General features: G+C 39.8%; 2 protein-coding genes and 1 pseudogene across 2 annotated transcripts in view; 2 read left to right on the top strand and 1 right to left on the bottom strand.

Annotated features, from left to right (window-relative positions):
* LOC126378794 (leucine-rich repeat serine/threonine-protein kinase 1) overlaps nucleotides 1-18,364 on the bottom strand; it is a 109,999-nt gene extending 91,635 nt beyond the window's left edge. Inside the window, exons 1-4 of the mRNA XM_050027195.1 lie at nucleotides 18,055-18,364; nucleotides 15,684-15,875; nucleotides 14,873-15,038; nucleotides 891-1,050 (exon numbers count right to left, since the gene is read on the bottom strand). Of these exons, the coding sequence (XP_049883152.1) occupies nucleotides 891-1,050; nucleotides 14,873-15,038; nucleotides 15,684-15,875; nucleotides 18,055-18,105 (569 nt within the window). The 5' untranslated portion in view covers nucleotides 18,106-18,364. The remainder of the gene's footprint in view (nucleotides 1-890; nucleotides 1,051-14,872; nucleotides 15,039-15,683; nucleotides 15,876-18,054) is intronic.
* A 525-nt stretch (nucleotides 18,365-18,889) lies between these two features.
* Nucleotides 18,890-20,395, top strand: LOC126378715 (AP-3 complex subunit beta-1-like). The gene is made up of 6 exons (XM_050027095.1): nucleotides 18,890-19,016; nucleotides 19,111-19,237; nucleotides 19,379-19,557; nucleotides 19,945-20,028; nucleotides 20,105-20,200; nucleotides 20,280-20,395. The coding sequence occupies exons 1-6, from the start codon at nucleotides 18,917-18,919 to the stop codon at nucleotides 20,393-20,395; spliced, it is 702 nt and encodes a 233-aa protein (XP_049883052.1). The 5' UTR covers nucleotides 18,890-18,916.
* A 1,123-nt stretch (nucleotides 20,396-21,518) lies between these two features.
* LOC126378795 (uncharacterized) overlaps nucleotides 21,519-24,483 on the top strand; it is a 101,649-nt pseudogene continuing 98,684 nt past the window's right edge.

The raw sequence follows: 24,483 nt of genomic DNA, 5'->3' as shown, positions 1-24,483 counted from the left end.
AATTTTACTTTAAGTTATACCTGTCATTTTCTTATCCGCCGAAAAGGAAAGGGACGGATGATTGACAGCTCTTAATTTTAGGAAGAATGAGTAAATAAATGAATAACCCGGGCGAATTTTTAGACGGTTGTTTTAGATTTGTGCTTAAAATTGACGTGTGTTCCATAAATTTTATGCTTGTCGATTACCCGTCCCTTTCCTTTTCGGCGGATAAGAAAATGACAGATATAACCTAAAATAAAATTAGATGGTATTTACAGGAATTAGCACCATTGTAAAGTTATAAAATGCAAGTCTAAAATTACAGGTACACACAGCATTCATAATAACACCAACAAAACGTATATATCTAGGTGTATATAATTATATATCAATAAATATATATAAAACTTAAACAGAAATTAACTTCTAAATAAAAACAGCCATAAATCTTCGTAGCAAACATAAGAGTTAAAACAATAACATATACATATTACGCGCGTGTGTATTATTATGTTTTATATTTACCTTCTATTTCATATTTTTCTAGTAAGTGAGGGGATATAGAGCATACTCCACCACACTGTACCGCTGTGGGTTGCTTTAATGTATACGTTTTTACAATAAGATTCCCATTGACTTTCAGAACTTGCCTTTCAACTGTTTTAAGACAGTAGTTAAACAGAAACTTTGCAAAAAAGGTTATTACAAGGTTAGTGATTATTTAGCAGATATGAATGCATGGGATTAACTGTCTGAGAATTCATATTAAGCAGCTAAATTACTCAATTGTATAACAATATTTTATATTTATTTATTTTTTAAAGAACGTCTAGGGCCCTTAAAGAAGCCTTTATATCGCACGGCCTGTTTCTGGGAAACCTGGAGAGATGGCTGGCGTTAGTACTCACACGTATAGCAGAGTGTTGGCGCCATTCGGCGTCAGGTTGGCCACAATGCCGGCAGCAGTCCCCAATGCTGCCAACTTCGCCTTCAGCTGCTGCGTGTCTCCGCGGGACAGCACCTCTCGCAGCTGAGCGTGTTGAGAGAGGCGTTCACGTTCCAGGGCATCTGTGGAAAAGAGAAAGAAGATTTAAGATACAGAGAAAGCCTCACTCCTGTGTTAAATGAGCAATCGGCCCGGATTCCTGCAGACACCTCCTAACTTTAAGTTATACCCATCATATTCTTACCCGTCGAAAAGGAAAGGGACGGATGACTGACAAACTGTTAAATTTAAAATGAATGATAAAATGAATGAATATCCCGGGCGAATAAAATAGGCATACCCCTCCAATTAACCAGTTTAACATGCGCTGTCAACTTAATTCTGTCAGGTAATTGGCCAATATACAATTTTGGGAGGGGTTTTTAAATTTCTGCCGGGTTTACATACCTTTTTGATTCGCCCGGATTATTAATTCATTTACTCATGCTTGCTAAAATAAAGAGCTGTCAATCATCCGTCCCTTTCCTTTTCGGCGGATAAGAAAATGACAGGTATAACTTAAAGGAAGATTCTTGTATGGAGTATCAGGAGTGTCTACGCCGTTCTTAATCACGCGTCGCGCGCGCCGGGCCTTCAGGCCCTCCCTCGTCGGCAACCGTCCGTCCAACATAGCGCATACGAGCCGCATTGCGCATCATTGTCGGGCACAATTTGTTTTTTTTTTTATTACCAATACACCTTAAGAAACTACCAAGAAGACTTTCAATCATCATCTACATCCTTGTCCAAGCCTGGACAAGGAGTGTGGCTGCTCGCTGAAATATCCCACATATATTGGCGTTCACTCGCATGGACGAACTTCACGAGTACCTTGGAATGAGGACAGTTAAGCAAGAAATTGCCACCACTACAAGGCTATACAGAGATCGAATTACTCATCACCAAAACAAACTGGCCCGGAGTTTAAGTGACAACCACTATATGAGACGCCTCAAAAGGACGCACATATGGGATAGCATACAGTAGCACCTTAATGAAGGCAGCCTTCTAATGAGGGGGCCTGTCTTGCATGTTAATAAAACCAAACCATCAAAACTGCTTATGGTCAGTCGACCGATCGCATGTTTGGGCACAAAAATGAAAAAAAATATATATATATATATTGGCGACATAGAGAAAGTCGGACCTCCGCTTGGCGACCAGTCCTCAATCCGGGGCTACTCACCGCCCAGCCCCTGGCTCCAGGGGTCGTGTACATCATGAAGGAAGTAATCCGTGACGTCATACGCGAGGTCGGGCTCTGTCTGTCTCACTCGCACCTGAGGCCGCGCGCCGCGCACGCGCACTGAGCCCAGCCGCCGTACTGGCTGTGGGGACTCCTTCTCAGGGCGGCGCATGCGAAACGAGTTGAACCGTTGCAGCATTTTTAACCGGTTTTTTATGGGTTTAATCGACACAGGTTTGCACTGGTGTGTCCTTGGTTCAATGTCAATGTCAGTTTACTTTTTAATTCACAGAAGGCATGAGTTTTTTTTTACTTTAAATGTTCTTGATTTCTTTATTATGCTTTTAAGATTTTTCTAGGTTATGTTATGTTTGTTTTTGATCCTGTTTCAAATTCAAATGTATCTTTATTCAGTAGAATCGTAATTTTTTACTTAACGAACGTCTCATCCGCCTAAAACTACGTGGGGGGAAAAAGCTGCTAGAAAAACGTCTATTTCGAAGAAAAATCTGTTTTTTTTTTTTGGAAACGTATCCTGAAAGATCCCTCATTGAGTATATAAAACGGCTTCCGTGGTCCAGTGGTTGAGCGTTGGGCTCACGATCCGGAGGCCCCGGGTTCGAACCCCGGTTAGGACATATCACAAAAATCACTTTGTGATCCCTAGTTTGGTTAGGACATTACAGGCTGATCACCTGATTGTCCGGAAGTAAGATGATCCGTGCTTCGGCACGTTAAGCCGTTGGTCCCGGTTATTACTTACCTATGTAAGTGAGTAGTCGTTACATGAGTCATGTCAGGGGCCTTTGGCGGCTCAATAGTAGCCCTGACACCAGGGTTGACAAGGTTGGTATTCCACCTCACAACCCACAAGTAAATTTTTAGTATTTTAGTGGGTGGAGGGTAGCTGTTGTACATGCTGGTAAACAAAATTAAGGTTTAGTTTGGCGATGGTATTGAAGTGTCAACATCATCATCATCATCAGCCGTACGACGCCCACTGCTGGGCATAGGCCTCCCCCATTGAAGTGTATAATGTATGTAATTTTGTTTATAAATATAAAAAAAGCATGAAAGTAGGATCAATGCCGTAGAAATGAGGTCTTTGCGTAGCATCTGCGGTGTGAAGTTGAGTGATAGAGTGAGAAACAGTGTGATAAGACAGAGATGTGGTGTAAAAGACGATATAGTGACTAGGATTGAGAAAGGAATGTTAGGTTGGTTTGGACACGTAGAGCGGATGAAGGATAATAGGATTGCAAAAGCGGTATATAAAGCGAAAGTTGATGGTAGGGCTGGCAGAGGAAGACCGAGAAGGACTTACGATGATCAAATTGGAGATGTCCTTAGAAAAGGTTCAATACGATCTACTCTAAACTGGCGAGCGTGTATGAAGCGATTGATGAATGTGGAGGAAGCAAAAGAAGTGTGTCAGGATCGAAGCAAATGGAATTCTATAGTCTCTGCTTACCCCGGTGGGAAATAGGCGTGAGTTTATGTATGTATGTATAAAAAAAAACACGATAAGAAAAGTATATATTGTCTGTCGTCGAAAATCGGTAGGCTTATGTTACGTCGATGTTGAAACTTGACACCGTTATAATGGTATTAGTGAGGGTGTGGTCTACTGAATGCTGTTATGTAACGAGATTAGCCGACGACATAAGTTGTCTTCGGGATAAGAGGCGACTCCGGCTTAGGCCGGCTGCTTACGTCGGGTGACTACGGAATGATTATTTAGAAGATACGAATCATCATCAGCCCATTAACGTCCCCACTGCCGGGGTACGGGCCTTCCCTATGGATGGATAGGGAGATCGGGCCTTAAACCACCACGCGGGCCCAGTGCGGATTGGTGGTTATTAACGACTGCTAATGCAGCCGGGACCAACGGCTTAACGTGCCTTCCGAAGCACGGAGGAGCTTGAGATGCAAACTATTTTTTTGTGGTTACCCATCCTATGGCCTTTGCGAAAGTTGCTTAACTTCAACAATCGCACACCGAGCGCGTTAACCGCTGCGCCACCGAGCTCCTCAAGAAGAAGATATGAATGCATGGGATTAACTGTCTGAGAACTGATATTAGGCAGCTAAATTACTCAATTGTATAAAAATATTATATGTTTATTTTATTTTTTTAAAGAACGTCTAGGGCCCTGTGCCGAGGTATTTCTTGCAGCTTCTTTTCCCCGGCTATACAGGTTGTGAGAAGCTGCAGTAGTTTTAGGCGGATGAGACGTTCGTTATGTAAAAATTGACGATTCAAAGTGTAACTATGTTACCTACTAAATGAAGATATTTCTGAATCTGAATTATCCATACGGCCTCGCAAACCTTCACAAGTGAGTGGCGTGTATGTATGTATTTATTGTGTTTCCGTTGTGGAGTGTCGTGTGGTCAGCCTGCGGTCACATGCAGTATGCCCCACATGCATTGGAAGCCGGTTACCGAGTGGCACGGAATTGATTGACTGCCGACACCTGACCAGCGCCATACCCCGGACACTTCATACAACCAACCTCGTTTTTCACAGACACTACACATTGACAGTATCATACACGCGCATCTGTGTGTGTGACGTCTGAGAGCTGCCAATTACAATACCTAATTTAACCGTCATATAGAGCAAAGATGCTTTTATTATAATCAGTTAATATTTATTATTAACCACACAAATCACAAACAAAAAATTTTCAACAATGAAATTATAAATAAATAGGCTTTTACACTTCACTGCATTAATTAATTGCATTCACATTATTTTTACATTAAGCTAGGTTTGAATTTGATTTAATTGCAAATTATTAGCATGTTTTGATAAACAATCACCACGAAATATAAATATTTATAGGCGCGACGCAGGCGTACCCAGCGCGGGCAATTACTGTGAGATGAAATATTCGAATCAGACAAAAGAAGATCGGCGTCCAATTTCAAAATTCGAAAATATAAACTAAACAGCCTTCATGATTCAAGTCTAAACTATGTTCGAGGGGTGAGGTAAACCTAGCTCAGCCGCTGGTGGGGAGCGGAGAGTTGCCATTCTATACGTATTACTTATGATTTAGTTGATAAGTTTTGTACTTATCACTGTCATCTACCTCCATTGATGTCTTCTTTATGTTGAGTTGTGGTGGGAAACAAATATTTTATTAATCTGGACCCGACTGAACTGGTGTAGGACCAACCATGGAAAGTCAAACCATCACCTACATAAATGGAGCTTAAAGGAGTCGCCATACTGTGAATGTGGTCACCCGGATGAAACCATATCTCACATAGTGAACGAGTGCCCTCTGCCCCGTTCCCAGGGGTCTGTTTAATAAAACTTACAATTGTAAATTACAACGACAATTTAATGTTCATTACGTAGCTAATATGAAACTGCAAAATATCCGTGATCACATAATCCGCAATGTACATCAAATTGTCATTGTAATTTACAATTGTAAGTTTTATTAAACAGGCCCCAGGTGGCATAGCCGGGCTGCATTGTGTTACGGATGCGGCAGAGACTTGGTTAGGGGAGTTTAAGCTGGATATATGATCCACGCAGGATATTTTATTTTTGTCTGCCATACGCAATAATATTTTTTTATTTATTTTTGTTTATGTGCGAACGAAACAACTGGCATTTACGTTTTCGTTTCAGGTTCAATCAGAGCGTGTCGTGTTGATATTTACACTTCATTTTCTCCTCGTGAATGCGTGTGTTACGACAATAATACCCCACATACTTCGGCACATTCATACTACACTAGCTTTTGCCCGCGACTTCGTCCGCGTGGCGTGGTATAAATTAAAAGAGATCTTTGTGTGTGTGGGAGTGCATGTCAAATTTCAAGCATCTCACTTATGCAGTTTAGATTTTTTCATACAAATGTTTTTTCCCGTTAACTCCCGTTCCCGTGAGAATTTTGTAATATCCTGTTGCAACTAAGCTTTAAGTTTGCTAAGGTACCTGCAGGCCAAATTTCAAGCATCTAACTTGAGTGATTTAGATTTTTCATACAAAAGGATTTTCCCGATAATTCCCATTCCCGTGGGAATTTCGGGAATTCCTTTCTTAGTGCACCTCTACGGTACCTAAGCTACGTCACTTCCAAATTTCAAGTGCCTACGTTTAGCCGTTTAGGCTGTGCGTTAATATGTCAGTCAGTCAGTTTCTCCTTTTATATTTAGAATAGATAGAAGATAGAAAGATATCGTGTGGGTTGTGAGGTGGAATACCAACCTCATAAACCCTGGTGTCAGGGTTATTATTGAGCCGCCGAAAGCCCCTGACATGGCTCATGTAACGACTACTTACTTACATCGGTAAGTAGTAGCCGGGACTAACGGCTTAACATGTCTTCCGGAGCACGGATCAATTAACGCTCTATTAAAAAACAAGCATTATTCGCCCGGGCTAAAAAACAGCACCAACCAACATGACGTATCGGCGAGGAGTGGTCTGCGTCAGGCGGTCAATTGCATCCACTTGCTGGAGACCTCTGAGCGCCGCGCAGATTAACACCCGTAACGTGAATTGAAACTCATAGCCGGGACCAGTGCTACCCGATAATCGACTGTATATCGATTAATCTATCTAAATATATAAAAGGAGAAACTGACTGACTGACATATTAACGCACAGCCTAAACGGCTCAACGTAGGCACTTGAAATTTGGAAGGGACGTAGCTTAGGTACCGTAGAGGTGCACTAAGAAAGGAATTCCCGAAATTCCCACGGGAATGAGAATTAGCGGGAAAATCCTTTTGTATGAAAAATCTAAACCGCTTTGAAATTTGGCATGCAGGTACCTTAGTTAACTTAAAGCTTAGTTACAACAGAATATTGCAAAATTCCCACGCCAACGGGAGTTAGCGGGAAAAAACATTTGTATGAAAAAATCGAAACCGCGTAAGATATATGTTTTCAATCTAGCATGCATGCATACCTTAGTAACTATAAAGTTTAGTTATGACAGTATTTGAAAAAATGGGAGTTAGCGGGAAGAAAAAATTGTATGAAAAAATCTAAACTGCATAAGTTAGATGCTTGAAATTTGATATGCACTCCCACACACAAAGATCTCTCTTTTATAACACGCCACGCGGACGAAGTCGCGGGCAAAAGCTAGTAATCGATAATTTTCTAAACCCCTAAATAATCTAAATATTAGTATGCCTATCGATATTAGATAGTCTTGTAAAACATGAGGTGGTGCTGTTTGCAGATGATACCTCCTTACTTTTTAAAGTAAAGAGACGACAAGATTCCTTTGACGATGTAAACAACGCCATTTCAGAGGTAGTGGATTGGTTTACTGTAAACAACCTGCTACTTAATGAAAATAAAACAAAATATGTTTATTTTACGTTATCGAATGTTAGTAGGCCCCTCGATTCTATTATTGTAAAAAATAAGGAATTGGACCTCACGGATACTGCTGTATTTTTGGGAATTACTTTGGACGCTAAGTTGCAATGGAGTCCTCATATTGATAAGTTGTCCAAAAGGCTCAGCTCAGCAGCATTCGCGGTCAAAAAAATTCGTTTAATAACCGATGTAGAAACCGCGCGATTAGTTTATTTTGCCTACTTCCACAGTCTAATGTCGTACGGCATCTTGCTGTGGGGTCATGCTGCAGATATGAACAGCATTTTTGTTCTGCAAAAGCGAGCCATTCGGGCGATTTACAAATTGGGACCCAAGATGTCACTTAGAAATAAATTTAAAGAAATTAATATTTTAACTTTGGCATCACAATATATCTTTGAAAACTTAATATATGTAAAAAAACATATAGGATTATTTGCAAAAAATAGCGATCGGCACATTGTTAATACCAGGAACAAAAATAAACTTGCTTTACAAGTCAGTCGATTACATAAGATTACTAAATCTTTTAAGGGGCAATGTATACGTTTTTACAATAAGATTCCCATTGACATTCAGAATTTGCCTTTCAACTGTTTTAAGACAGTAGTTAAACAAAAACTTTACAAAAAAGGTTATTATAAAGTTAGTGATTATTTAGAAGATATGAATGCATGGGATTAACTGTCTGAGAACTGATATTAGGCAGCTAAATTACTCAATTGTATACCAATATTTTATGTTTTATGTTTATTTTTATTTTTTTAAAGAACGTCTAGGGCCCTGTGCCGAGGTTTTTCTTGCAGCTTCTTTTCCCCGGCTATACAGGTTGTGAGAAGCTGCAGTAGTTTTAGGCGGATGAGACGTTCGTTATGTAAAATTGACGATTCAAAGTGTAACTATGTTACCTACTGAATAAAGATATTTTTGAATTTGAATTTGAATTGAAAATTATATCGACTATATTGCAATACTCGATTAATTAATAGTATTGCAAGTATTTTACAATCGATATTATCGATTATATCTAACAATACTATTCGGGATCGACGTCTTAACGTGCCCTCCGAAGCACGGAATCATATTAAATTCTCGGACAATCTGGTGATTCAACTTTACAGTGTCCTTACCAAAGGACAGTCTCACAAAGTAAGTAATTCCGACAATGTCCCCGTGGGGAATCGAACCCGGACCTATATATCGTGAGCTCTACGCTCTAACCACAAGACCACGAAGCGCTATCCGGTTTAGTAATGAAACAAATTCCTAGCCTGTTGGTCTCCAAACACTATTGTGGCGAGGTTTTTCTTGCAGCTTCTTTTCCCCGGCTATACAGGTTGTGTGAAGCTGCAGTAGTTTTAGGCGGATGAGACGTTCGTTATGTAAAAATTGACTATTCAAAGTGTAACTATGTTACCTACTGAATGAAGATATTTTTGAATTTGAATATTACATAAATGTTGCCAAGAGTTCCGCAGCCATCGATCTTACGAGCTCGAATTTACAGTGACCTTGGCTGTGACCTAGCTCACCTTAACCCTAACTGACCTTGGGAACATGTCGATACAATAAAATAAACATAATAACAGTTTTTCTTTATTAACATTGCACTAAAGGTTAGCGTTATCTTAATGAATTTGCCGTGATGCGATCGGAATTTGTCATTGAGAACTTAAACTCATAAATAACTTTATTTAGGTGAGTGATATATTTATATTGAGAGTTATTGAAGACAGAAGATGATCAGACAAAGAATTCCAAACCAACTATGGACAGTCAAACCATCAATGGGGCTTAAGGGAGTCGCCGTACTGTGAATGTGGCCACCCGGATCAAACCATATCTCACATAGTGAACGAGTGCCCTCTGCAACGGTTCCCAGGTGGCATAGCCGGGCTGCATTGAGTGACGGATGCGGCAGAGACTTGGTCAGGGGAGCTTAAGCTGGATATATGAGCCACGCAGGATATTTTATTTTTGTCTACCACACGCAATAATAATTGGACAAAGAATTGAAAGAGAGGAAGGGAAAGACCAAGAAGAGCTTACATGGAACAGATTAAAGAGAAGGCGAACGTCGTGTCTTATAAGGAAGTGAAGGAATTGGCCCTTGATAGACAAGAATGGATACTCCCTAGCTTTATCCCGTTTTTCACAGAGTCCGCTTACCTAACCTGACCATTTGACAGGTCCGGTTTTTTACAGAAGCGACTGCTTATCTGACCTCCAACCGCGATGGGAAACCAGCCCAAAACAGGTTAGGTCACATACCGAAAATGCATTTCCCGGGAATGTGGGTTTCCTTCACCATTTGTAATCGAAACATGAATTCGAAAACAAATTCAACAATCATTGGTTTAGGCTGGATTCGAACCTGCGACCTCAAAGTGTGAGGCAAGCGTTCTACCAGCTCGCCTACCACGGTTCATCATTGTTGTAGAACCAAATAAATAAATTTGCAGCAGCCTCCATGGTCTAGTGGTTAGAGCGTTATGCTGACGATCTGGAGGTCCGGGTTCGATTCCCGATGGGGACATTGTCGAAATCACGTTATGAGACTGTCCTTCGTTTGGTAAGGACTTTTCAGGCTTGAATCACCTGATTGTCCGAAAAAGTATGACGATTCCGTGCTTCGGGGGGCATCTTAAGCCCCACCCGGCTATTAGCCATAGAAACACCTCCACCAACCCGCAGTGCAGCGTGGTGGAGTATGCTCCATACCCCCTCCGGTTGATTGAGGGGAGGCCTGTGCCCAGCAGTGGGACGTATATAGGCTGTTTATGTATGTATGTTCCTATGTATGAAGACCGATTATAAATTACTTCAATTGGTTATCTTTCACGTAACCCCAAGGACTCAGTACCAAGATAACTACAATAAAACCACAAACTAAATGCAATACAACTTCACATCACATAACAGTACACTTCACGTGACCAAACCACAGATACACTTGATATTCTCCCGCGTATTTTTGTATTTATCGTATCCGTATTTGTATTATTCGATGTATTGGATACGGAGAGACGTACGGACGTGCTACGCCCGCGGCGTCGGGGCGTTACTGACCATACACTGAGTTAGATTTGACTTGACGACCTATGTGGTCTAGGTCGCGCGTTGGGCTCACGGCGAGGTCCCGGGTTCAAATCCGTGGGGACACAACACAAAAATCACTTTGTGATCCCTAGTTTGGTTAGAACATTACAGGTCGATCGCCTGATTGTCCGAAAGTAAGATGATCCGTGCTGCGGACTACGTTAAGCCGTTGGTCCCGGTTACTACTTACTGATGTAAGTGAGTAATCGTTACATGAGCCATGTCAGGGGCCTTTGGCGGCTCAATAGTAACCCTGACACCACACGATAGAAGAAGAGACTTGACTTAGATAAGACCTCTGTTTACTATAGATAGAGCCAATGCGAAACATACGTAATGTCGTGGCCAGATCGTAAAATTGATCAATTTCATGAAATGGCCAACCTAAGTTGACCACCACCATGGACACCACCTGCATTAACCAAACGTTGATTGAAATATCATTAAACGTTGACGTTTCAACGATATGGACAACGTAGGTTGACTATTTCATGAAATATGACCATTTCATGAAATGATGAATTTTACAATCTGGCCACGACATATGCATATTGATGGACGTGACCAGTTAGTAATTAGGAAATAAACGTTAGCTTAAGTTATATTATGTGTTCTATTTATAACATGTATTAATTAATTCAAATGAGGACCGGTTTGAAGGTCCGTATAAATTTGCCCTAACGGAGAACGAACCCGCATACGAATGAAGACAGACCTTTACCTACGCACATATTATGCAATAACTACACATAACTAAACTGGTTTACTAATGTTAAAGCAACATTGAAAGTCGAAATTAGTGGTCGTAATATTATAAACATTACTAAGTGTAGGGAGCGCTGGTAATTGTAATAAAACCCCACACAAATAATTGAATGAACTGTATTACTTAGGATATTATATTAAATTACAAGATCCAAACATTGAGACGCGTTGGCTTGCTCGCGCTAGAGATGTGACTGACCATAAATGGTAGACTATTAGGTATGTCCCATACACTAAGACCTAAATAAGAAGGATTTAGGTCTTATACATTGTTTTAAGTTTACACGGTTATTATCATAATTAAAACACATAATTCCTGCAGACACAGCCTAATTATATTAATACAATAGTAACCCTGACACCAGGGTTGATGGGGTTGGTAATCCACCTCACAACCCACACGATAGAAGAAGACTTTGGGAATATTCCCAGGAACGGCACATCAGGGAATACAACCTTCCTATTTTTATAAATAATTAATTAAATTGATATTTAAGACTATTAATATGTCAACGCGATTAGGAAGTACCTTTTTATTTTTAAATTACTTGTTTTTATTTGTTATTGAGTGTTTAGAATACATACATAAATTAAATACAGTTTTTTTTTCTTAATATAACTTACGACGAACCATGGCATAAGAAAACCAGGTATGCTTAAAAGTGACAGCTAACATTTCAAGGTTAGCCCAGCTGACGTCATCCCACCCTGCGTCGCCATTTCGTAAAAATAAATAACCCACGACCAATGTTTTTATATTTACTTTGCAAGGAGAACTTTTAGTAAAAGATTTGGTTCTCTATTTTTACTCATAAAATTTTATGTAATAATTTACCATGGCATACTATTACTTGTCCTATTATTAGTTACGCATAGTATTAATTTGTCATAACTTTTTAAGCATAATTTTGAAACTCATAACTACTATAAGCATAATAATTAATGACAATAATAATAAATAAGCACAATTATGATAAGCATAAAAACTATACTCCGAATAAGAAAAGTTTTGGCACAACTTTGAACATTTTCGAAACTTACTTTTCCTGGCTGCATTTGGTTCATGATTGTGACTTTTTATATTTTTGACACTATTTCATACTGTTGATCATCATTCAGTCCGGGTGAGAGCCTTCAGCGCTCCCCATTTGTCCGGCCAAGTAGTTAATGCCATCTGTGGCAAATCTACAATAAGTCACGTCAAAAAAAAATCATCATTCAGTATACTTTTCGTGTGTAAGATAAACATGCTGGCGGCGAAGGGGTGGCCCAGGGGCCACCCCCGCCCCACACTAACCTGCTGTCATGCCTTGTAAAAATTACGACAAAACACTATTATTCTAAAAAAGAATTATGGATACTTATTTATATGCGAAGCAAATTTATACCAACAAATATTAGTCCAAAAATAAGTTATACCTAACAAACCAGTATTCCTAGATGTTATTATGGGAAAGTACTATTATGCTAAAAAACGTTATGCGAAAAGGATTATGATAATTACAATTATGACAATAACATTTATGCATTTTAAGAGAATCCCAAAAGATTTACTTACAGTTTTAATGATTTTTATATACCTACGTGACAAGTAATAGTAATTAAATATATTAGTCAGTAATTCACTTAATTTTAAATAATAAAATTTACGTCCTTGGAATGTTGGAGATACCAATTTAATGGTAACACTTACGTCATCAAAGGGCTAGCAATAGCGGCTTGTCATAGGATTGAGCTTACCAGCGGGCCTAGCACCGTAAGCACGGGACTCTTTCTGGCCGCGACAGAGATCATGTCTCTCCGTACTGTGAGAGAGTGACGGGTGACGTATGTCGAGACGAGAAAGAGTCGCGCGCTTACGGTGCTAGGCCCGCTGGTAATCTTATACTACTTATACCATGACTAGCTTTTGCCCGCGACTTCGTCCGCGTGGCGTGTTATAAAAGAGAGATCTTTGTGTGTGTGGGAGTGCATATCAAATTTCAAGCATCTAACTTATGCAGTTTAGATATTTTCATACATTTTTTTTCCGCTAACTCCCATTTTTCAAAATACAGCCATAACTAAACTCTATATTTACTAAGGTATGCATGCATGCTAGATTGAAAACATTATCTTACGCGGTTTCGATTTTTCCATACAAATGTTTTTTCCCGCTAACTCCCGTTTCCGTGGGAATTTTGTGGCAATATCCTGTTGCAACTAAGCTTTAAGTTAACTAAGGTACCTGCATGCCAAACAAGCGTCTAACTTAGCGGTTTCGATTTTTCATATAAAAAGATTTTCCCGCTAATTCCCGTTCCCGTGGGAATTCCGGGAATTCCTTTCTTAGTACACCTTTACGGTACCTAAGCTACGTCCGTTCCAAATTTCAAGTGCCTACGTTTAGCCGTTCAGGCTGTGCGTTGATATGTCAGTCAGTCAGTTTCTCCTTTTATATATTTAGAAGATAAAGGGCAGACTACCCAGAGTACCATACAGCAAGCTAGGGTCTACCGTAGAAAAAATGTTCTGGGCTTGAGCCACAAAGCCCAAGCAGCTGAACGTTCTATGTTTTTATCGCATCCGGCGCCACCGCGTACTGTGATTAAAATGCGCGGAAACTTCGATACCGCGTTCTAAAAAACTACCAGCGCTATCTCTTGACGGTTTACTGAACTAATTTACGATAATATCATTATTTTTTTTTATTTTTTTTATAGCAACACTAGCATTTAAAAACACATAGAAACAAATGATTAAAAACTATATAAACTTCACGCTCGTATCCCCATCTGGTTAGGCAGAAATATAAAACAACTTGTAACACTAACTTTTTTTATAATAATATAGGCTCGCGTTAGACCACAATCTCACCTGATGGTAAGTGACGATATGGTCTAGGGTGGATCACGCTTACCTAGTAAATGCCTATTCACTCTAGCCTTGAAGACACACAGATTATATCGAGTTGGGAACAGACGACGGCAATAGTTAAACATAATTATTTTAGTTCATTAGTAATCATACACGACTCACGCCTGCCATCCCTAATGGGGAGGGCAGAGCCACAAGTCGTCATCATCTCCCTAGCTGTATCCCGTTTTCCCAGGGTCCACTAACCTAACCTGAAGATTTGACAGTTTTGTACAGAAGCGACTGCCTGACTGACCTTCCAACCCGCGAAGGGAAAACCAGCCCAATACAGGTTAGGTCACATACCTCCGAAACGCATTTCTCGAGCATAAAGGTTTCCTCGAGAGGTTTTCCTTCACCGCTGAGCACATGATAATAATTTACGACCCAAACATGAAATCAAAGACGATTTCAAAAATCATAGGTTTAGGCCCGTGCTGGATTCGAACTTGCGACCTTACAGTGAGAGTCAAGGGTCATTCCATCTGGGTAGCAGGGCCACAAGGAGCATAATCAGACAACAACACATCCACTTTTGATACATACCTACTCCTGAGATGGAATTGATGACCCTTATGTTGATAGGTGTGGGACTCACCCCTGGCGTCCCGGAGCGCGTGCGCGGCGTGCCTGTGCGCATTCCGCTCGGCCAGCGCGAGGGCGCAGTCCCCGGCCGCGTCGGGCGCCGCCAGCGCCGCGCCGGCCGCCAGCAGCGCGCGGATGTTCTCCACGTGGCCGCGCTCCGCCGCTATGTGCAGCGCCGTCTGGACAATTACGGTGGTCAATGTCTGTTGCAAATGGGGTAGTCAGAGGTACCAATAATATAGGTATAGGTAATATTAATGTGTGTATGTATTTTAATGTTGTAAATGTATGTGTCGTAAAAACCGACAGACGGATTGTGTCCTCTAACATGATGGACTAATGTTATGGGCGATAGGCTGATCCCTTATCACCATAAGGTTCATCATATCCAGCTTACGACGTCGTATCAACAGTGGCTGCAAGTTGTCTTTGATTTCTTGTGGCTCTGCCCACCCCATTAGGGATTACGGGCGTGAGTTTATGTATGTATGTATGTAAATGTATGTGTGTCGTAGTTTTTACCTAAATACACTTTTTTATTATTATTTATTTTTTTAAGGTACCACAGTGTAACAACTTTGCTCCATTTATGTCCTCCTCTAATAGTAAATGCACTGAGACTGTACACTGAGAATGTCACAATATTGTACTCCATGTTGTTCTTCTTCTATCGTGTGGGTTGTGAGGTGGAGTACCAACCTCATCAACCCTGGTGTCAGGGTTACTATTGAGACGCTAAAGGCCCCTGACATGGCTCATGTAACGACTACTTACTCCATATTGTGTTAAATACAAAAGCAATGTCAAAGTAATATTTCCGGCACCTTCCCGCCGGTGGCGTGGTCGGAGCGCGCATCCACGTCGGCGCCGGCGCCGCACAGCGCCCGCAGGCAGCGGCTGCGCTCCGCCAGCGCGGCGCCGTGCAGCGCCGTGCGGCCGCAGCTGTCGCGCGAGTTCACGTCCGCGCCGCTCGAGATCAGCTCCTGCAGCAGCTCCACGTTGTCCCACAGCGCCGCCTGGACACCAGGATGGTGGTCACGACAAGGAATGGTTGGAGCACTCTTTCAATGAGGACAGAATTACGAACTTTCCAGGCGACATTCCCCAAAAAAAATAAAAATGGTGGTGTAAAAATTTACCTTCGTTTAACCTTCTAATTTCATGGATAACCAACATAAGCAGCTGATCCAAATATCAAGCAACAATTATTTTTATAATATGTCTCTACCATCTTCTTTTTATCGTGTTGGTTGTGAGTTAGAACACCAACCTCATCAACCCTGGTGTCAGGATTATTACTGAGCCGCCAAAGGCCCCTGCCATGGCTCATGTAACATCTACTTACTTAAATCAGTAAGTAGTAACCGGGACCAATGGCTTAACGTGCCTTCCCAAGCACGGATCATCTTACTTTCGGACAATCAGTGATCAGCCTGTAATGTCCTAACCAAACTAGGGATCACAAAGCGATTTTTGTGATATGTCCCCACCGGGGGTCGAACCTGGGGCCTACGCATCGTGAGCCCAATGCTCAACCACTAGACCACAGAGGCCGCCTCTGCCATTTCATATTATTAGTATTATCAGACAGTCCTGACGTAGTCCCGACAGGCCTATGGAGTCCCAGACTTTTGGAAGGTGTGCATGAAACCAAAGCCAACACTTAGAGACCCCTTAAGACAATTTAATTTATTATTACTTTATTATTGCTGACTCATGTATTTGTCTGCTAACAAATGTGTGGTGTACACAAACAATGTAATTCTCCAGGAAAATGAAGCTAAAAACATCCTGTGATGAGTAATTGCAACTTATAACTCCTGCAATTTCAATTGTCACCTCTTTAGTATGTAACACTCTTATTACAAGGTGTCTTGTTAACTTGCACGGGTTATACCCTGGTTTTTCATCATTGTTAGTAGGTTCTTTACTAAAATTTGCAATAGCCTCATTGCTAGTGATGTGCCATCCACGGGAATGTTCCTAAAGTGGGAATGTAACTGTTGTAAAAACTCTTTATAGTAAAAACACCAGCTGCTTTTCTTCTTCAAATTGTTCTTTCTTGTACTCTGGTCTTATCTGCCTAAAGGTTAGGTAATGAAGCTCTTTTTACATAAGTTTTGCGCGTTTTTGCTGCCGGGAATTTTCCCAAAGTGGGAATAGTAGTTAGTGATTATTTAGAAGATATGAATGCATGGGATTAACTGTCTGAGAACTGATATTAGGCAGCTAAATTACTCAATTGTATACCAATAATTTATGTTTTTTATTTTTTTAAAGAACATCTAGGGCCCTGTGCCGAGGTATTTCTTGCAGCTTCTTTTCCCCGGCTATACAGGTTGTGGGAAGCTGCAGTAGTTTTGGGCGGATGAGACGTTCGTTATGTAAAAATTGACGATTCAAAGTGTAACTATGTTACCTACTGAATGAAGATATTTTTGAATTTGAATTTTGAATATTCCCAGGAACAGCACATCACTGCTGTTTACTATGAGTGTATTATCTTTATGGTATGTGTTGATGTTTCAACAATATACAATACAATACAAACATACTTTATTGCACACAACATACAAAACAAGTTTTACACAGACAGACGAAAGATACAGTACAATCTGGTGGCCTTGTTGCTAAGCAGCAATTTCTTTCAGGCATTGTATTATATTAGTTCTGAATACTTGAGGGAACATCAACGGGAGACCTGAGCCCAGCAGTGGGATTGAATAGACAAGATAAGAAGAATACTTAGGCAGACAATAAAATACGTAATTAATAATTAAATATGTAATTAACACATTTTTCCTCTAAATTTTATTTTAATTGTGTTGTAATTTTTCATATTTTCGTATTTTAAACACATACATTGATATGTTCTTAGCTAATAATAATTATTGGAGTTGAGAAATAGTTTAAACAGTTTCAATAACGATGAGATAAAACTAGTTCCTAGTCGAGAATCATCTGGACAAAACAGATGTTCAATGACTTTACGTAAATAATATGTAGACAAGTGAAAAATTATACAAATATGAGAACAATAGTTAATGTTTGTATTGCAACACGAGCGACCTCGCGCCTCCCCCGCGCTGAAGCCGTGTGCGACGAGTTGCCGCCACAAAAATGCATTCTAATAGGACATAATCCAATTTACCCCCGCCCCACACTACGCACTTTCCAATGCCGTTCCCGACCTACCTGATGCAACAGGCGGCCCTGGAAGTTGTCCTCGTCCGGAGAAAGGTCCATCCTGTCTTTTTTTACCCGAAATTCAACACCGAAACCAACATTTCCGGACAAAACAACCGATCATGCGTAGCAAGACTTGGAAACCCTACACAGTGAGAGTAAACACTGGAAAGTACACTTCAAACATATGTCGAGCGCAGGGGAATGTTACCGATGGAGTTTTGATATAGTTTTAGAGGTTTTTAAGTTAAAACAACCGGGAAAATAGTCAATATAGTATGATGAAAGGGTCGATCGATTTAAAAGACAATTATTTTGAAATGACAGCTGGCTGTCACTTGTGTTTTTCAGCTAAATAAGAAAAAATATTGAACATTCACACAGGTGGCACCACTATACATTATAAATCTTTCGATTTTATATTTTGAAAGAATTAGTGTTGGTGTGGCATTAAAAAATAAGTATTCCTGCAACAATTAGCTACATGAACAAAATTGTTGTTGTTGTTGTTTAAATTCGCCTTATATAAGGCAGGCAAAGATCTCAGGACCATACAGCCTTGACTTTAGTAACATGAACAAAACTTGTGACAGCTGACTGACTACTGCGCTATTATAAAAACTCGATTGATTGTCGAATGAACAACAAAAGATGACAATTAATATACAATGGAAAGTAATCTTGACACTTTATTAATATTCAATAAATTCAATAAATTCTTTCGCATTTTATTTACAATGTATAATATAAACATGATGTCTCTTCATAGTAAATAAAAAGCCGTTTATCTAGACTTTCACCTTTATTTTGTTTCTACCTACATTTTAAAAACTGGTAATTAAGTCTTAACTTGCAAGATTCTGATGTGTGCATGGTTAAAAAACATTTCACAATGCATCGCAGGCAGTTTGAAGCTGACTGGGAACGAAGGAAGAAATATCTGCTTCGATCTATGTTTGCGGATCCACCTGGTAATTTATATTCCACATTTAGCCAAGTTACTTGCCACATGATCAACAATCAACATACTTTTATAAGTTTTAATCGAATTCTTTTTTGTAATAGTTTTATCACCTATACCTGAAATTCGAGAATCTCGGTCAAGATCTCTGTCACCAAGACCTGTGGTAACAGTCAGTTCTGCAAATAGAGCCAGCCCGTTACCCGAACTCATTGTAGAACGTGTAAGGAGGTATGATGACGAACCTGAAGAATTCTATAATAAACTAGAGGTTAAAATGAAGCGATATTATCGCAGAATATTTTATGGAGAACAAATTGACAGTGACGATTCTGATGAAATACAGTGTGATGAATCTGATCCTTATTGCAGCAATGAAAATCTTGAAGTGACTGAACATGATGAATTTGGACAAATGGGTAATAAACCAGAAGATGATGTTGATAAAGAGAATGAAAATAAAATAAGTGATATGAGTGAAGATAAAAACCAGACTGACTCCAGTAATTGCAATGAAATTTTGAACGAAACAGCTGGAATAGAAAATTCAGGTAAGATTACGTCATCATCATCATCATCAGCCCGTTAACGTCCCCACTGCTGGGGCACGGGCCTTCCCTATGGATGGATAGGGAGATCGGGCCTTAAACCATCACGCGGGCCCAGTGCGTATTGATGGTTATTAACGACTGCTAATGCAGCCGGGACCAACGGCTTAACGTGCCTTCCGAAGCACGGAGGAGCTCGAGATGAAATCTTTTTTTTTGTGGTCACCCATCTTATGACCGGCCTTTGCGAAAGTTGCTTAACTTCAACAATCGCAGACCGAGCGCGTTTACCACTGCGCCACCGAGCTCCTCAGATTACGTCATAGTAACATTTAATTTGAATTACTTTAGACACAGTGCACTTAATTTGTCAATTATTTTTACTTGCAGATGATAGTAAACATCAGAGTGACACGAGAGGAGAAGATAGCGATGAGATTCAAAAATCTATTGAAAAGTGTGGCGAAACTCAAGGTAAATTCTGGTTTCTTTCCGAACACTACTCTTCCAAGAATTCCTAAAAGTAATAGTTTGGGACATTTTGGTTTAGCCTCCAGTGACAGCGATACATTTGTAATCTCACCGCGGCGTGTTGCATCTGAGCCAGTTGAAAAACGAAACATAGATAAACTTGCAGAACTTGAAGGTAACTTGAAACTGCGAATTCTTTCTATGTTATTTTGCATTATATTTAGATAATAATCATTATGATAATTGCTTGACAGGCATAAATAATGAAGAACATTCCAACGACTCAAGCTATTATGAACACAATGAAGAAGAAGAAGAAAATGTTAACGAAGAAAACTCAAGCGAAAGTTTTGGTAATTTACATTGCTAATTTACAGTAGTAGGAATATTTTGTTGAGTATCTTGTTGGGATGTTTTTTTTATTCCTTTGTTTAGTTCCAGGTAATACAGAAATGGATGTTACAGATAATATTAGTAGTACATCAATTGAGAATCAAGAATTAGTTGCAGAAGAAGAAGAAGTTAATGTAGAAGAAATTGAAATTATGAGAAAGCAAGCGTCTTTGTCAATACGAGATTCTATGCCTCTAATTAATGACCGGTCTATACGACAAACCCTGGATTTAAACGTAGGACGTCTGTCCATGGAACACATCAGCGAAACTACAATCCGTGACTCAGTAGACATGGAAATAGAATCGGAACATTTTAGCCCCGTACTGCAGACAACCACTGTGAAACAATTATCTCCAATTCTGGGTTTGAAACGAGTAGCTACTGCCCCCATTTGCAATGAACAAGCTAAAAGGAAAAAAGGAATTTTCGTTACAGAAAATAACAAGATCATAGAAAAGCAAGGTGAAACAGATAATGTGAGAGACAATGCCATTGAAACTGAATACTTATGTAATATTAATATTGGATTAGATAAAGCTGTGCAACATGAAAGAGAACACGTGAAAGAAGTTGGTTCACAGACAGAGACGAAAGTATTAAGAAATGTTAGTACTGAAACAGATACGAATCAAGCAGATTTCATAATGCAAACTGAACAAAGACAACCTGCTGATTTTACAAATGTTGGTGTACAAACAGACACGAGAGAATATACTGAAAGCAGTACACAGACAACAGATCGAGCTTTTGAATATTGGAACATTCTGGAGGGAATAAATATTTACTTTTTCTTTTAATTATTGTTACTGATATGATTTTATGAATGCAATGTACCTATTTAATTTTACTACATTATTTTTATAAGGAATCTTTGAAATAAAGTGATTTTAAAATGTACATTAGAGACGAAGTGCATAAAGTACGCTTAATTCAATATAAAAAAATAAGGCTTTAAAAAAGAAAAGCTTTAAAGGCTTTAAATATTTAGCAATGATCAAAACTTTTTAACCTTCATCAAACTCGAAATAAAGTCGACTGAAAAGAAAACAATTTGTTTTCCGAACGTATTTTCGAACTATTTCTAAACGTGAGTTCAGTTGTCAAAATCAAATTCGTCTTTGAGTAAGGTTATGTTTTAGCATTTTTTGGTTCTTTGAGTTTGTAGCGTTTGTAGTAAAATTGACCAGCTTTTATGCAGCTTCTTGAATAAAACCAGGTGAATTTGTAGCACCATGTCTCCGTTAGAAAGTATGACTACGTTAGACGAGAAGTATGCCGACAGCATCGTAAAATTTGTGTCCGAAGTCCGCAATGGGTAAGTCGTGGCATATTTATCAGATTTATTATAGTTTTTGTATTAATTACTACACAACCATCAACCTAATTTAGCTCTTCGACATGTAGTTATTTAATTGTTGGACTTTAGAAGTGTGAAAAAATGTTATGTTATAGTAAAATAAATATTATTAGTAAAAATGTTATTACTAAAAATATTTCAACTGAAAGTATTTCATTACATCAGCAAACTTATATAGACAATTGAGGTACTATATGCATTGTTGCACAATAAAGTTTTTTAAATAATGCTAAATAAGTATTGTATGCATATTGTTGGTTGAAGTAGCATACTTCCCTTTAAAAGTAGGTATACATTTCGTTCTAAGTTTTTTTTATAGAGAATAATGAAAGTAGATAACATTTATGTATTACCTCATCATCACAAAGATGACATTTAAGAGCCATGCTCTTGTCTGTATAGCATTCTCCATCATACTGTTTTAGGGAAAAATAGGGCAGTGGTTTCCCTCTTGCCTTCCACCTCGCAGTACTCTATTTCAAAGCTGTACTATGACTCCTGTCCTCCGCCTCTGAATAGTGCTGACAGTTATTCTGATCTGATGTCTAACTTTGTGTAATATTTCCTGACATGTGACACTTCCAGCAAGCTGCAGGGCTCCAACAATATCGCCTTGGAGACGGTCACACTTGTGGAGCAGATCATCAACGACTCACAGAATGCAACTGCCTTGTAAGGACATTTTAATAACTAATAATATTAACACAAAACTAATAATATTAACAGCCTCCGTGGTCTAGTGGTTAGAGCGTAAGGCTCACGATCTGGAGGTCCGGGTTCGATTCCCAATGGGGACACTGTTGGTCCCGGCTATTAGCCGTAAAACCACCTCCACCATGTGGTAAAGTATGCTCCATACCCCCTCCGGTTGATTGACGGGAGGCCTGTGCCCAGCAGTGGGACGTATGTAGGCTGTTTATGTTATGTTTATGTATTAACACAAGCAATTGCATTTCAAACCCCAGTACCAGACTTGCTCCAATGAGTTATTAATTTATCTTAAGTGCAGTTTGAATGTGGGTTTCTGCAAGGTGTTTGCCTTCACTGCCTAGCATGTGATGATCATCAAACTGACGAGTGTATAACATATAAGAAACGCCTTTTCTTAAGCAGTTTTCACTGACACAGTTGTCTCGACCTTTATAGACGGTGATATGGCTCACCATCTTGGTCTAACAGAAAGCTCGGTGAGGTGTGGGTACTTAGTTCATCTTACAATGCATGTACCTTTCACTACTCCAATTGGTATAATATAGTAATAATAATAATAAAAAAGTTTATTCAGGTAAAACCTACGACACACATATACATTTTATTATTATTATAAGCCATTATTTCAGACTTTTAAATTTTTTTTTTTCTTTTGTTTTATTTTCGCCTGTGTGCCTTCTACAGGCAAAGGCCTCCCCCAGCTCCTTCCATTTTTCTCTATCCTTCGCTATTGTTGTCCATCCTCCCCTGCTGTGTTCTTTATTTCGTCTACCCACCTTCTGAGTGGTCTACCTCTTTTCCTTTTCCTATTACTGGTGAACCAAAATAGAATTGTTTTGGACCATTTATCTCTTCCTCTAACTGTATGACCTGCCCACTTCCATATAAGTTTTCTGTGTTAGAAAACACATATACATTTACAACATTAAAATATACACACATTAATGTTTAGTTGGAAAACATAAAGGAACTGAGCTGAGCTGTGAGCTTATGTCATGTTAGATCACGCCTAATCCCCTTTTGAGGAGCTCGGTGGCGCAGCGGTTAACGCGCTCGGTCTGCGATTGTTGAAGTTAAGCAACTTTCGCAAAGGCCGGTCATAGGATGGGTGACCAGAAAAAAAAAATTCATCTCGAGCTCCTCCGTGCTTCGGAAGGTACGTTAAGCCGTTGGTCCCGGCTGCATGAGCAGTTGTTAACAACCACCAATCCGCACTGGGCCCGCGTGGTGGTTTAAGGCCCGATCTCCATATCCATCCAAAGAGAAGGCCCGTGCCCCAGCAGTGGGGTTGGTGATGATGAATCCCCTTTGGGGTAGGCAGACACCACAGAAATCCACTTACTACGATGGTGACTCACCTGATATCTGTGGTACCTACCACCCAAGTGAGGTTGAATTGATGTTGTGTTGGTCCACGTTACAGCGAGCTGTCAGCCCGCGTCCGGGAGGTGGGGCGGCGCGTGTCGCGCGCGCTTCCTCACGAGCTGGTCTGCGGCAACATGGTGCGACGGCTACTGAAGGCTATCCGCGACGAGCACCGCGCACACACAGCACAGGTAACATAAGGCTGTTGCACGAAGAATTTGCAATGTAATAACTACATAGTGTAAAACAAAGTCGCCTTTTCTGTCCCTATATCCCTATGTACGCTTAAATCTTTAAAACTACGCAACGGATTTTGATGCGGTTTTTTTAATAGATAGAGTGATTCAAGAGGAAGGTTTATATGTATAATAACATCAATTAAATAGTGGAGAAATACTGTTATTTTTGAGGTTTTTAATGTAATGTAAATAATTTCATTTTTTCCTCAGCATTGCACCCGAGCGAAGCCGGGACGGGTCGCTAGTATTAAATGCCATCTGCGGCAAATCTACAATAAGTCACGTCAAAAAAAAAAAACAAAAAGAACTAGTATTAAACGTCTAGTTTAGTACAATTTCTGATTCTCATACAGGGTGATAGTGACACCGTAACAAATACTGACGGGGATG

This window comes from Pectinophora gossypiella, chromosome 27 (genome assembly GCF_024362695.1).
Source record: "Pectinophora gossypiella chromosome 27, ilPecGoss1.1, whole genome shotgun sequence".
Taxonomy (NCBI): Eukaryota; Metazoa; Arthropoda; class Insecta; order Lepidoptera; family Gelechiidae; genus Pectinophora; species Pectinophora gossypiella.
Note: the sequence above shows the minus strand (reverse complement) of the source record. Positions and strands in the feature narration are given on the sequence as shown.

What these genes read in the sequence shown, in the direction of transcription:
- LOC126378715 (XM_050027095.1), top strand. Translation starts at nt 18,917, where the DNA reads ATGGTTAAAAAACATTTCACAATGCATCGCAGGCAGTTTGAAGCTGAC. An exon ending in TATGTTTGCGGATCCACCTG is followed by an intron (nt 19,017 to 19,110) that starts GTAATTTATATT and finishes TTTTTGTAATAG; the next exon opens with TTTTATCACCTATACCTGAA. An exon ending in AAAGTGTGGCGAAACTCAAG is followed by an intron (nt 20,029 to 20,104) that starts GTAAATTCTGGT and finishes ATTTTGGTTTAG; the next exon opens with CCTCCAGTGACAGCGATACA.